The 13,962-nt window shown below is 34.3% G+C and overlaps 1 protein-coding gene across 1 annotated transcript in view; it reads left to right on the top strand.

Annotated features, from left to right (window-relative positions):
- LOC140449444 (tRNA endonuclease ANKZF1-like) overlaps positions 1–10,718 on the top strand; it is a 41,560-nt gene extending 30,842 nt beyond the window's left edge. Inside the window, exons 5-9 of the mRNA XM_072542621.1 lie at positions 3,099–3,365; positions 3,536–3,761; positions 4,927–5,588; positions 7,336–7,503; positions 10,369–10,718. Of these exons, the coding sequence (XP_072398722.1) occupies positions 3,099–3,365; positions 3,536–3,761; positions 4,927–5,588; positions 7,336–7,503; positions 10,369–10,545 (1,500 nt within the window). The 3' untranslated portion in view covers positions 10,546–10,718. The remainder of the gene's footprint in view (positions 1–3,098; positions 3,366–3,535; positions 3,762–4,926; positions 5,589–7,335; positions 7,504–10,368) is intronic.
- Positions 10,719–13,962: the final 3,244 nt, after the last annotated feature.

Below are 13,962 nucleotides of genomic sequence, written 5' to 3'. Positions count from 1 at the left end.
AGATTAGCCACAGAAGCATTCCGGACCAGATCAATAGAAAGTTGGCGAGAAGAAAATGGAGGGCCATCACTTAAATATAAAAGGATGGACTTACTCTCACATATGCATTTGCCGCTAATTCGAATTCGATCAATCCAGTTAGAAATAAAATATTCACTGATCGTTTTAAAAACTTATATACTGAAAATAGGAACGTGAAACCACCACTCTACGAAACACTTAGGCAAACTCTCATGGCTTTACAAATTCCGATACCAAATACCTATTCTAACTTCATAAGAATTCCTCCTCCTAGGACAATAAGCATTTCTCAATCTTCCTTAAATATCTTTAGAAAGAACGATACTCCCTACTTCTTAATAAAAAATACCTTCATCAACAAACTTATAATATTTTTAACTTCTATCACGTATACACAGACGCCTCTAAAATATCTATTGGAGTTTGGGCAGCTGTAGTTAGTTCAAATATTATACTTGAGTATAAACTACTATCTTTAAGCTGTATACATACGTGCGAGCTATATGCCATCGATCAAACTCTCACTCATATTAAATACAGTAATATATCCAAGGCAATGCTCTTATAATAATTACCGATTCCCTCAGTTCCATCAATACCATAAATCAACTTTTCACAACACATCCAATTGCTCTCCTAATTAAAAAGAAATAGCTACTATACAAAACAGCAACCATACTATAAAATGTCTAGGAGTTCCTTCACACATTGGCCTTCAAGGAAATGAAGAAGCGGATCGCATTGCCCAACAAGCAAGAAACAGTGAAACCGCGAGTGAAGTGGGAAATGTAGGGATAAATGACTTTAAATCATTCGTTAAAGTGAAGGTGCAAATTTGTGGCAAAACCAGTGGGACAGTTCAACTTCAAAACTTCGCGAATTGAAAACATATGTAAAACCGTTTCTTAACAACCCTATTTAAGTCGATTCTCATCCCTCGTATTTTACCAGTGTCAGGTTTTCTTTCAGCTGAGTCTCATAATGTACATCATGGGTACTATTTAAGTCGATTCTCATCCCTCGTATTTTACCAGTGTCAGGTTTTCTTTCAGCTGAGTCTCATAATGTACATCATAATGAGATTCAATATATCCAGTATCAAGATATTCGTTTAATTAAACTTTATATGCAATAGTTGTCTTTCCATATATGAAATTTAAAATGTATTGTCTGCATATATATTGCAGGTAACTTATTTATTTTAATACGTAATATGGTTAATTTATTTTATTACTTTATATATATATATATATATATATATATATATATATATATATATATAATTTCGGTTTACAACGTTCTTTGACTTCTTCCGATTTCCAATCTCCATCTCATTCTATCGTTCCATAGATCGTCTTCCAGTTCTCTTTCTCCGATTTCTTTATCAACTCCTTCTCTCCAACTTCTTCTAGGCCTTCCTGGTCTTCGCCTACCTCTTGGTTGCCATTCAAGAATTTGTCTTGGTATTCTATTCTTCGGCATTCTCCTTACGGGTCCGTACCATCTGAGTTGTGTCGTTTTGATGTCATCAACAATATTATGTGTAACCCCCATGATTTCTCGGACTCTCTCGTTTGTTATTCTGTCGCGTCTGGAGATTCCCGCCGAGCGGCGCCAGAAGTCCATTTCTGTTGCTCTAAGCATTTTCTCTGATCTGTCTTTTAGGGGCCACACTTCGCATCCATATGTTGTGATACTTTTTATTATGGTGTTGTATATTCTTCTTTTATTATCTTAAGAGATGTTTTTATCCCACAGTACGCTGTTTAGTAAGGCTATGCCTTTCCTTCCCTGTGTATTTCGTTCCTTAATGGCTGCATCTAATTTTCCGTCTTGAGTGATCTTTACTCCTAGGTATTTGTAGTTATCACATAGTTTGATCTCTTGATTTTCCTCTACGAGAAGGTTATGTTGATCTCCGATACTCATGTACTCAGTTTTTTCCATATTCACTTCCAAACCCCACTCTGTAAACTCTTCTAATAGTTTTCGCATCATGTAACTAAGGTCTTCAGAGTCCTGTGCGATGATGACCTGGTCATCCGCAAAGCACAGAGTGTACAAAGTTAAGTCTATTAGTGGTATGCCCATATTCGTACATTTTTTTTTCCATTTTTTGAGTGCTGCTTCGAGGTATATTTTGAATAATGTTGGGGATATACAGCATCCTTGTCTTAGTTCTTTAGTCACTTTGAATCCCGGTGTTATCAGATTTTCTGTTTTAATTCTTATTGTTTGTTGGTAGTACAACGTTTTTACTGCTTCAATCAATTCTATATTTATATTTGTTTTCCCCAGTGCCTCCCATAATTTATCAAGCGGGATACTATCATATGCTTTCCTAAGGTCTACGAACGTCAGATGGACTTCTTGGCCACGAGCAACTTTATTTTCAATTATCTGAGTAATAGAGAAGACATGGTCTATTGTAGATCGACCTGCACGAAAACCAGCCTGTTCTTCGGCTTCCATATCTTGGTATTCTTCTTCTATTCGATTTTTTATTATTTTCCCATATATTCTGCTAATACTACTAGTAACTGCAATTCCTCTATAGTTTCAGGTTTCGATTTATCTCCCTTTTTATGGATGGTGCTCATATGCGATTCTTTCCATTCCTCAGGTATTTCATGTTTATTTATGCATTCCTGGAAAAGTTGTCGTAGTCGTTGAATTAGTATTTTGGGTCCATGTTTAATGAGTTCCGGAGCTACATTTCCGGGGCCAGGTGATTTGCCATTCTTTAGATGTCTGCATACGGTTTCGACTTCTCTCTCATTTATTCTGATTGGTGACCCTATCAGCTTGACGCCTTGTAAACCATAGTTCTCTATCTATTTGAAGGGCTCTCTTGTCTCTGTTAGTAAATCTTTAAAGTATTCTTTAATTACTTTATTACTACTATTATTACTTTTATTACTTTATTCCTCCCAATAAAGCTTCCTGAATATATCCCCCAATGATAGATTTAACACTTTTTGATGTATTCTGGTGAACGATTCTCTTACTCATCACCATTTTTTAAATAGTTACGTTTTGCCTTATACTTTTTTGAGTCATTTTGGGTACATTTTCAGGAAGAAATCTCAGAAAATGTCATCTTAAACCGTTTGAAAAACTGTGTAACCAACCAACAATGGACCATACTCATGCTTGGCGGGGGACACTTTGCTGGGGCTGTCTTCAAAGGCACCGAACCCATTTTACACAAGACATTCCATTGTTACACCGTCAGAGCCGGCCAGGGTGGTTCACAGGGTGCTAGGGATAACAAGTCGGGTGGATCTCAACCTAAGAGCGCTGGCGCGTCTTTGAGAAGATATAACGAACAAGCTTTAGTGCAGGTATTAACAATTATTATTTGAATATGAATAAAAAATTGGTGATTAATTGTGATTACTTCCGTTCACATCTGTTAGCATTATTCATAGTGATTGCAGAATCCATAATAAATCCAGAAAGTTCTGGAGTCTGGAATCCAACATCCAAGGCGTTTCATTAAATTATGTTTCAGCATGTTAAATCCATCGTGGAAACGTGGAAAACAGAAATAGAAAACAGCTCTTTAATTATGTATCGTGCCGCCGGACCCTACAACAGAGGTGTTCTATTTGGGGGAAGTACACCTTTGCTAGATAGAGCCAATCCTAAATTAAGAACCATTCCCTTTTCGACAAGACGAGCCACTTTCACGGAATTAAAAAGGGTACATCAGTTATTAACGACAGTAAATGTTTACGGTAAGTGTAATCAGTTTATTAATCTATTCAGTAAAGTGGAATTATGATCTTTTCGGCATATTTTTTTTTGAAGTTCTAAGTTTTTTATTCAAGCTACTTGGTACATCAATTTTATATATTTTAGAACAAAAAATAGTTGTTTCTGCAATTCTCTACTTTTTGTAATCTTGAGTATTATTTAAAGGTTTCCACATTGTTTAATTCTTTCGTGGACAAGATTGTCATTGACGGGATGACAGCTTTTCTAAAGAGATTCCAGTTACTGATTTCTGATGGAATGCATTTAATGAACTTTTCTAAGCACTAAGTGTATTCATTCGAATTGCCTTTATTAAAGTTCCATCTAGGTATTGGCCTTCTTCCTCCTATGTACCATTTCTATTCAGGTTGGGGACCAGTATGAGAAACTCTGTCTATTGTGGGCTTAGTTTGTAAGATGTTTTCGGTTAGTTCGGTTCAGTTTCTTTTATTCCTGAGTCACGATCTATTCTTTCTTCCTATACCACGTTTTCCCACAATTTTTCGCTCGATTTAGTTTTAGTTCTTTAGTTGACGAATCTTCTTAATGTATCCTAGACTTCTGCCAAGTTAGTTCGTAGACGAACCGTTTGTGTCAACCTGTTTGATTTCATTTTCATTTTACTCGCAAACACAAAAATTGTAAAAAATTTGCACCTATATCCGTCAAGTACAGGAATCATTTGTTAATAATGGACATGTCCGATTTGTTCGTTTGTCTGTGTCATATTTATTTGGAAAAAGACTGCATGACTTGTACACACTTCTAAAATATAGGTCAAACTGGCAACAGGTGTATGTTCTTAAAAAACTTGATAGTGTGTAAAATTTCCTATTAAAATCAGCTGAGTACTTTCGGCATATAACATGACATCTTCAGAACTTGCTATAAGGAACAATACTTTAAGAGAAATTATAACAATACTGGTAACAAATCTGTTTAGAACCGTGATGTCTTTAACGGTGAGGTTTTTGTCCGTGATAATAAAATCTATTTCGTTTTGAGTTTTTCCATTTTTCATTAGTATTTACAATAGTATTTATAATATAACTGTAAGCAATTTACAAAAATCGATGTATGAAAAAGCTTGAATTCAAAATTGAGATAATGATGTGAGGAAATCAAAGATTTGAAATGTTTTTGTAGATTCTCTGGAAACGGCAACTAAAAATTTTTCCAAACAAGTATCTCCCGATGTTGATGCTAAAAGAAACAAAGTACGGACTTCCTGTATCAATAGAGCCAAGTCTAGAGAGACCGTAGAAAGACCTCTACCCACTGAGCACCTTTCCAGCGACAGTGAATCAGAATCCGATCAAATTTATATATCTACTAATGATCAGGAAATATCTTTCCATAGTTTGAAAGAATTTGAGGATTCTCTAACACCCGAACAAAGAAAAAAAATTGCAAAGAAGAAAAAACCGAAGAAAAGTAAAAGTAAGAAGTTAAAAGAGCTGGAAGACAGTAAAAAGAAGGAACTGATTAGTGTTATATCCAATGGAAAAATAGAAAATTTAAAGATCTTGTTAGATAATTATTTGCAAATATCAGAAGAACATGAAGTTGAAAAAAATAGTCAAGATTTTATCAACAAAGTAGTGGACGAAAGTCAAAATACTTTATTACATGTGGCTGCTCAAAAGGAACAAATAGATATGGTGAAATTCTTGTTAGATAATGACGCAAATCCTTGTTTGAAAAACAAGTCTCAACTTACGGCTTATACTTGTACACAGAGCAAAGAAGTGAGAGAATGTTTGAGGCAATTTTCAAGAGACAACCCTGATAAATACAACTACAATAAAGTAAGTTTATAGTCATTGGCGAAAGAAGTATTTTCATACTGTGCGTATAAGTGACATAAGTTATCATCATATACAGATATCTTTACAATAACAAGCATTGTAGGCTTTCACGGCCGGTGTTTTTTAATGATACATTATTTTATAGGTTGATAGGTCGTGGTCTGGAATTATTTGGCTAGTCTGGAGTTACTGAAACAACTGAAGTCAGTCACTCTAGAGTCATAAAAACGTTACCGGATCGCTCTGGACTGGAGATTACCAAACATGGTAATCTCCAGTCTTTTTAGAAACAAATGCATTTAAACCTTCTTCAACAAATCCTGAGTCGCTACCAATATGGCTAATAATAAGGCGTTTTCCCTTTCCGGGTGGAGCTTTTAAACCTGTCGACAAACCAGTTAGGAAAGCTTGTCGTTTGCTTTTCAAATTTAAATCTTGCCATACGTTAACCATATTTCATCTGCATATGTTTTTTTTTCATCTATTTGAAGTTCTGTTATTTGTTTCAGATACTTTCTGCACCATAAAATAATTTCTTATTTTTCACCAGGGGTACTATTCCTCTCTCTCTTGAAATACCTAGAAATAATTCCTTTTTGAAATCAAATTTATGTACTTCTCGACGAATGGCCTGTTTGGTTGCATCATCAAATTTTATTTGTTTCCTTCCTCTTGTCTCAACCTTCAAAGTATTATTATCGTTTGTTTCATCGTCTGTTTTAATTACTCTGTACACACTAGCTTCGGAAAATTTTGTCAAAATACTACATAATGTAACTACATCGCTGACATTCATATTTTGTTCTCTGGCTCAAAGTTCTTCAAACACATTTCCAATTATAGTTTTTTCTTCGCGTGTTGAATTGTGAAGTTTCTTTTTGATACACGGTTCACTATACTACTGTCACCAAATTGAATTAAACTAAATTACTCACAATTCACAAAAAGTAAACGTAAAAGCTCCTTCACTAGTAATAATGCTAAAACAATTCTTTTCTTTGCTTTATCAAACCCCTGTCAGTGCTCTTATGAAGCCAACGTACAGATAACAGACAATAAAATCGCTACTCGAACAATGGCGTTGTTGTCAGTTACATCGCCGTAATTTGCGATGATGTTGTTTGACATTACCTACCGTTGGAAAAAGATATTAACTACAACATTACAGATAACTTCAAGTTGAATAATACACGCTGACAACGTTACATTTTTCTTCGAACCCAAATCTTTGCCAAAACATTTTGAACAGTTTAAAAATAGACCAGTCAAATTATTGAAAGTAATTTCATATAAAATGAGATTTCTTCTATCTCAAACGCATATTCTTTTAACAGTCAGAAGAAGAAGGTTTTTTTTTTCAATTTTTAAGAGATTAAACAGATTGTGAAATAATCCTCAAGTCACTTTCTACAATTGTGGTATTTGATTATAGATCAGACCAGAGCGTCAAATTCAGGCAGAGTCTGGGGGCACACCAAGACCTGAAATATGGCAGGTATTTGTTAAGCACTATCAGTGAACGGTAGGCAATTCCGCCCGTTAAAACAGCGCCTTCGCTAATATCCGCAGTTACAAACTTCAGGAAAAAAATAATTCCAGATTACGGACTATGAATGCGGGAAACAAAATAATATTTTTGCAGTACTTAGTCCTGTTTTTTCCAAATTATATATATTTTGAACTTTGTGTAATTTTTCGATAAATTGTCCAAGAATGGAATAATTATTTATTATCTGCAATGTTTTAGGCACAGATTCCTGTTAACGCCCTAACGAATGAGGAAATGGCAGATAAGAAAAAGGCCATGCGTAAAGTGAAGAGGGAGAAAGAAAAAGAAAAGAAAAAGGAGAACGAGATCAAAAGAAAGGAAGAAGAACAGAAGGAAAGGTTTTTGAAATTAAGTGACAGGGAAAAGGTAAGTAGTTATACCTTTAATAAAATTTATTTTAAATCTTGAATATGTTGCCTACGTGAGTCTATTTCAAATAGGTAAAATTACTCACAATCTAATTATTCTACCACCAACGACCGGTTTCGCATACTATAATTTGCTATGCATCTTCAGGTCTAAAGGTACATGGTAAACTAAATGCTGAAATTATAAAAACGCGTATTAGGGTGCTGTCTGGTAAAGAAATTACAGCAAGTATATCAATATTATATGTCTGTGATTATTAAATATGACTTAAAAATTGATTAAAACAGACAAAGTAAACATAAGTGACACAAAACAATCTAGTAAACTGAAATTAAATAAATAAATAACTAATAAATACTTCAAAATACATTTAATTTAAAAGAGGGCACTTAGTGGCACTACATCACTTCTAAGGAGAGAAACTTATCTACTACTAAGGAGAGGAATAGAACAGAACTATACTGTTTTACAAATAGTGGTATACCAAACTCAGGAGCGATACTTTAGGAAAATTTCTTGATAATAGTGACAAAAGTGAAGAAGTAATATCTAATAAATATTTAACCGAATTAAACAGTAAATGATAAAAGTAGATGAATAGCTATCTTGAAACTGTCGACAGAAGTGTTAAAAATCTAGAATTTATTATTATTAAGAATGGATATTATAACAACTTATTTGTTATAATTTAACAGACCAAGCAAAGAAGTGACATCAGTGATTTAAAAAAAAATCATAGTTCTATATGTATATTTAACTGTAGTGAAAAGAGAAGAAGGGCAAAATAGTTAACATTAGTAGGCTAAGTAAATCTTGAATTCAAAGAAAAAAACTAAAACAAATTTAGAGAAATAAATCAATGACAAAAGTCTTAAGAGCAGTATTGTTAGTTTAGACTAAGAGACCGACTGAGCATTTTGGAGGAAATTCTTTAAAAAAATAACATTAAATCCTAATCTCTTTCTCTTCCAATTGCTTCCGTCTTTCTCTATCTTGCGCCAATCAAATCTACTATTTACCCATCTCTTTTGAGGTCTCTCCATGCTTTTTATTGTTCCCCTTGGTCTTCTGAGATTCTCGTGTCCACCTGTTATCATCATATCTGGTTATGTGACTGGACCAGCGCCATTTCATTCATTCATTATTGTTATTCCTTCCAAGATATCCCTGATCTTCGTTCTACGACTTTTCTCGGTGTTTCTAATCTTGTCGCTTAGTGATATTCCAAGTATGTTTCATTATATCTCCCTTGGCGTTGTTTCTAGTTGTTTAGTAGATTTCCTGGTCAGGGTTACGTCTCCAACCCGTAGGTACAAACAGGAAGCATGCATGTGTTTTGCCATGAAGCTCATACCAGTTGTGTTCTTCTTTTAATTTTAGCATCCTGATTTGGTTTTCCCAATTTGATGACATGGTCCATGTATAGATACTGTTTAACATTTTGTACCTTATGGTTTTGTTATGTATTGTTATATTTGTCTGGTCCTGGCTCATTATTTTTGTTCTACTGTAATTCATTTTTAAGTCTTCTTCTTATTGTACCGTCTTCTAACGAAGGTTGGCGATCATTTCTTTAAATGCTTTCCTATCTTTCGCAATGTGAAATATCTGTTTAAGATTGAGGTTAGTCCAATCTCTGATATTCCTCAGCCAAGATTTCTTCGTTATTCTCAAGCCTCTACTCTTCCTTGCGTAATGACGTATAGAAGAGAGTACTTATCGTTTCGAAGTATGTGGCCAAGATACCAAGTTTTTCTTATTTTAATTGTGTTCATAAGCTTTCTGTCATGTCTAATTCTCCAATTCGTCTTAACACTTTTTCGTTTGAGACTTTTGCTTGAGAATCGTTTGAGAATTTCGTTTGAGAATTTTAAGAATACTCCTATATAGCCACATTTCGAATGCCTCCAATTTTTTACGGATTGGGCTTTCAGAGTCCAAGCTACTACCCCATATAGCAGTTGCCACCATACTGACTTGTATTTTATAAATCCTTTTCGAGCTACTTCAATTCTGACCTTTATTTCCTCATCCTCATCTTGATCTAACTGTGAGTTTATAATTGCTCCGAGGTATTTATACTAGTCGACCGTCTTTTGGTTTACCCTCCAATGTCAGATGTATGTTGTCAACAGGGGTTTTCGAGTTTACTTGCACCAATGCTGTTCATTCACTTCTAATATGAACCAGTTGTTAAGTTGTCAATCAAGCTGTATCCTTACAGTTCGATTCATGTTGTAAAATTGTGCATTATTGTGTGAATATGTCTCCCGTTAATAGCTCTTAGCAACTATGTGGTTTATTTGTATAAATAAAAATATCTCTCAATTTGTTTCTTAACTTTTTTAATAGAGAAAAGAGAAATACCTACTCACAATCAGTTTTAACTGTAACGTAAACGACCGGTTTCGAGCACACCAATTTTCTGCTCATCGGCATGTCCCCGATAAGATTACGTAGCCGATAACGGTATAAGGAATGTGGTCAGGAGTAAGCATACTATACGCTTAATTAGACCAAGAGAATGTTTATGGGGAATCCGCACATCGATAGTTGGAGGTGTTTATGATTTAAGAAACTATTTTTGAAAGCTCGGACGAGTGTTGGTTACCTTATTTAATGTGGCGTAAGTTGTGAGGTCGTTATATTATAAAAGTAAAAAACATAAAAAACAGAAACATACACGGAGACACAAGGAGAACTAACACACTAAAACAGAACATTGGTGCACTACACATCTTACCGCCTTTAATTTTATAATTATTTTTTGTTGTTTGTTAACAAAAGTTGCTTGAAAATATATTTTTTCATATTTAAAATAAAGAGTAAATGTTTTTCTTATTATATTTTTATCTTTTGCAGAGGGCGCTAGCGGCCGAAAGGCGGATACTCAACCAACAGGGCGTGGTTACCAAACGATGCTTTTTATGTGGTGCCGATATAGCTGGAAAAGTACCATTTGAATACTTACAGAATCTATTCTGTTCCATAGACTGTCTTAAAGCACATAGACTGCAACATCCAATAGTTTTATCGTAGCTTTAATGACTTGTCCTGTTGATATTCAATAGTGAAGATTACTGGAAAAGAATCTGTCTCTGGATAGAATAACGTATGGTGAGAAGATTGATAGTAATGAGACTGTATTTATCGTACTTTTTATACTGTTGTCTAATTGAAAATTTTTTAAAAATAAAATACAATGTTTATAGGGTCTACATCTCATTAACCTCCAACGTTTATCTTATCACATATTCGGCAATGTCATAAAAGCCAATCTCGTAACAAAAACAAACAGATCAGTACAACTTGCCATATATGCCGATTACATTAATATCTTGTCTCCAAAAAGGACGGGAGGGAGAAATATGTTTATTACTGATGAGAGCGGCCAAGGAGATTGGACTAAGCGTAGAAATAAACATACGAAAGATAAAAACAATAACCTATACAAGAGCAAGGGGCAGTAGAAACCAAATTAGAGTATATTACGATGTTAAAAATGAACACCTTGTTCGGAATTGATTGGGCTCTATAGACATCGATGGGAGTCCCGTGAGAATAGATGACAACATATTATCAAGAGCTGTAGATATTCTACAAAAGAAAGAAGAAAGCCACAAACCTTGGATGACTCAAGTAATACCGGAAGTGGAACAAAGAAGAAAATGTAGAAACAAAAACCAAGAAGAAATCAGAGAAAAACATAAATTAACAAGGAACAAAATAAAACAGAATAAGGAAAAGTGGATGGTGGAAAATGCATTGAGATGGGGAATTACAGAACAAAACAGTATCCTTAAAACTTACATAAAAAAGTTATAAAATTATCTGGAAAATCACGAAAAAAAAATCTAATGGATTAATTGACAAAAACAATAAACCTATTATAAGAACCCAGATGTAATAAAACAAGTATGGATTAAACCATTTCAGTTTGAAGCTGAAGATAAAGAATGGTTAAATGCTATATTTGGTCTGTACCAGATTTGTATTGTAATGGAGCAAAATAGAATAGAATAATAAAATTATCAAGCATTAACAGAATTGAAGCATCGGAAATGCGGATTCATAGACGGATGCTGCAGATACCTTGGGCAGCAAGAAAACTGAGGAAGTACTAAGAAGGTTCAACAAATATAGAAAATGGCTAAAGACTGTTAAACACCGGAAAATGTCTTTTCTGGGATATATAGTGAGGGGAAATCGAACCCATTAACGCCCAGTGATCCATCTGTAGATCTTATCTTCCTGTGTATATGATGACCTTTCACGTATCAGAGGACAGTATTTACGTTGTCATTTATAGACATTCGGGAGTCAGTTTTAGATAGAAGTGTTTATTCAATTTGTCATTTCTTAGTGAAAATTCGGATGTGATGGATTTGTCTCTTGTTACTGCAGTGTTATATTTTTATTATCGGTTCGTTGGTACATAGGTAAGGACTAATATTTATTTATATTATTGTCAGATAACACGTTTATCAAATAATGTAATAGAAATAATTATTTAATTTTGTGTGGCGTTAGAGTAATAGGCATTAGAACTCCAGCTATCTATATATAGATCATTGGGTGCTAATATGATTTTTCTGTAAATGTTTATCATTTGGTTCCAGAAATCACAATGGACAACAAACCGTTCAAAGCAATGGAAGAAGCCTTGGAATACTGTTTTTCAAATGACATTAAAGCGGATATCGCTGTGTTTCCAGCAGAAGTTGATGAACAATCGGATGAGGACGGTATTGCCGACGACAACATTGGTCACCAGACGTGACTTATCTTCTTGGTACTGTGGTGCACCCGAATCTGGTCGTCGACTGTAGCTACCGGTCTTCTGGCATCGACGGTAAGCCCTTGAGACTGCAGATTGCGTCATAAGTAGGCGACGGACGACAGTCCTCTGACTATAGCCCTCTTGTAATAATGCAATTATCTGGCCGCCTTCACTGGTAAAGTATTCATTTGTAAAATATATTAACTTACTGCACTTCGAATTGTACATACTCGTCAACGTTTAAAAGCAACTTAGACGACCACCGCAAAATTCATACAGGCATTGTGTAGGACATGCTTGTTACAATCTTTGCTACATTCCCTATGCCATACAGAAGTAGGGAAACTTTACAAGTTGCCAATTTGCATAAAACAATTATTTTTTGGAAGCTCTATAATAGACAATATTTTTTGCATTAGTTGTTTTTATTCAAAGTAACACAACATAACATTACTAAGCATAACCTACAAGTCATTGAGCGAGTCGCTTTTTTGTCCGCAAGTGTATATGTAGCGATTTGACTAAAGTCTCTTCGAGAAGTGTTCACGGAATTCTAAAACAATTCAAACAACGTGAAAGTAAGTGGGATACGTCTGCTAAAAAAATTGAAACCAGAGAAAGAAAACTTATTCAGCTTGGAAGATGATATTAAGTATGCTATTCGGAAAAAAATACATGCCTGCTTTTTTCCGAAATGAAATTCCAACCTTAAAGAAAGTCGCAGCAGAAATAGATTCTGACAATTTGATATCCAAAATATCACGACGTGTCTTATTGTGAACATTAAGGCAAATGAACGTTAAATATATGAAAGTAAGTAGGAATAGTATTCTTATAGAAAGAGAAGATATTATTTTGTGCCAGAGACATAACAAAAAAATTCAAGACTATCGTCATGAAGGGAGAAAAATCTACTTATTTAGACGAAACTTGACCAAATCAAGGCTATACTGTCTCAAAGGTGTGGCAAGCTTTTAAAGTTAAAAAACCGTGGACAAGCCTTTATTGAACGGTTATCATGGGGTTTGAAAACACCAGCGGGCAACGGACGCAGACTCATTTTAATATACATAGGCAGTGATTCGGGTTTTCGAATCCGAGAAAATCAATAACTATCATGAAGAATGGACGCCCAAAAATTTAAAGATTGATTTTCAAACATTTTATTAAAACTTAAACTAAATTCTGTCGCCTTTCAAGATATTGCATCTTACCATAGTCGACAATTGGCCCCTTTATTTCACACCATTAAAAATGTTGGTGTGATTGTTACCCTGGCTTAAGAGTCAAAGTAAAATAATTGAAAATACCGAAAAATGCGCTCTCCTTTAATATAAAATCGACTGTTTTTTCAAAAATATTCTCTCAGTTCCTGATAATGCCTGTGTTTCGTTTTCGTCATATCACTTTGTATATATGTAGTCTAACAAAAAGTTATACAGATGTAAAGAAAAAGTGATAAACAAGTGTTCCCCTAATTTTTTTGAGCAGTGCACCTACCTATATTTGGTGTATCATGTTGTCTATACTTATATCCCACGTACGGGGAGGGCTGTTTTCTTTTTAGGGTTAATAATGGGACTAAATATGAATGTAAAATAAAATACCAAAGAAGAAATTTCTGTAATTTTAATTTCAAAACATTTATATGTTAATAACAATATCTGTATACATCG

Source organism: Diabrotica undecimpunctata, chromosome 1 (genome assembly GCF_040954645.1).
Source record: "Diabrotica undecimpunctata isolate CICGRU chromosome 1, icDiaUnde3, whole genome shotgun sequence".
Classification (NCBI taxonomy): Eukaryota; Metazoa; Arthropoda; class Insecta; order Coleoptera; family Chrysomelidae; genus Diabrotica; species Diabrotica undecimpunctata.
Note: the sequence above shows the minus strand (reverse complement) of the source record. Positions and strands in the feature narration are given on the sequence as shown.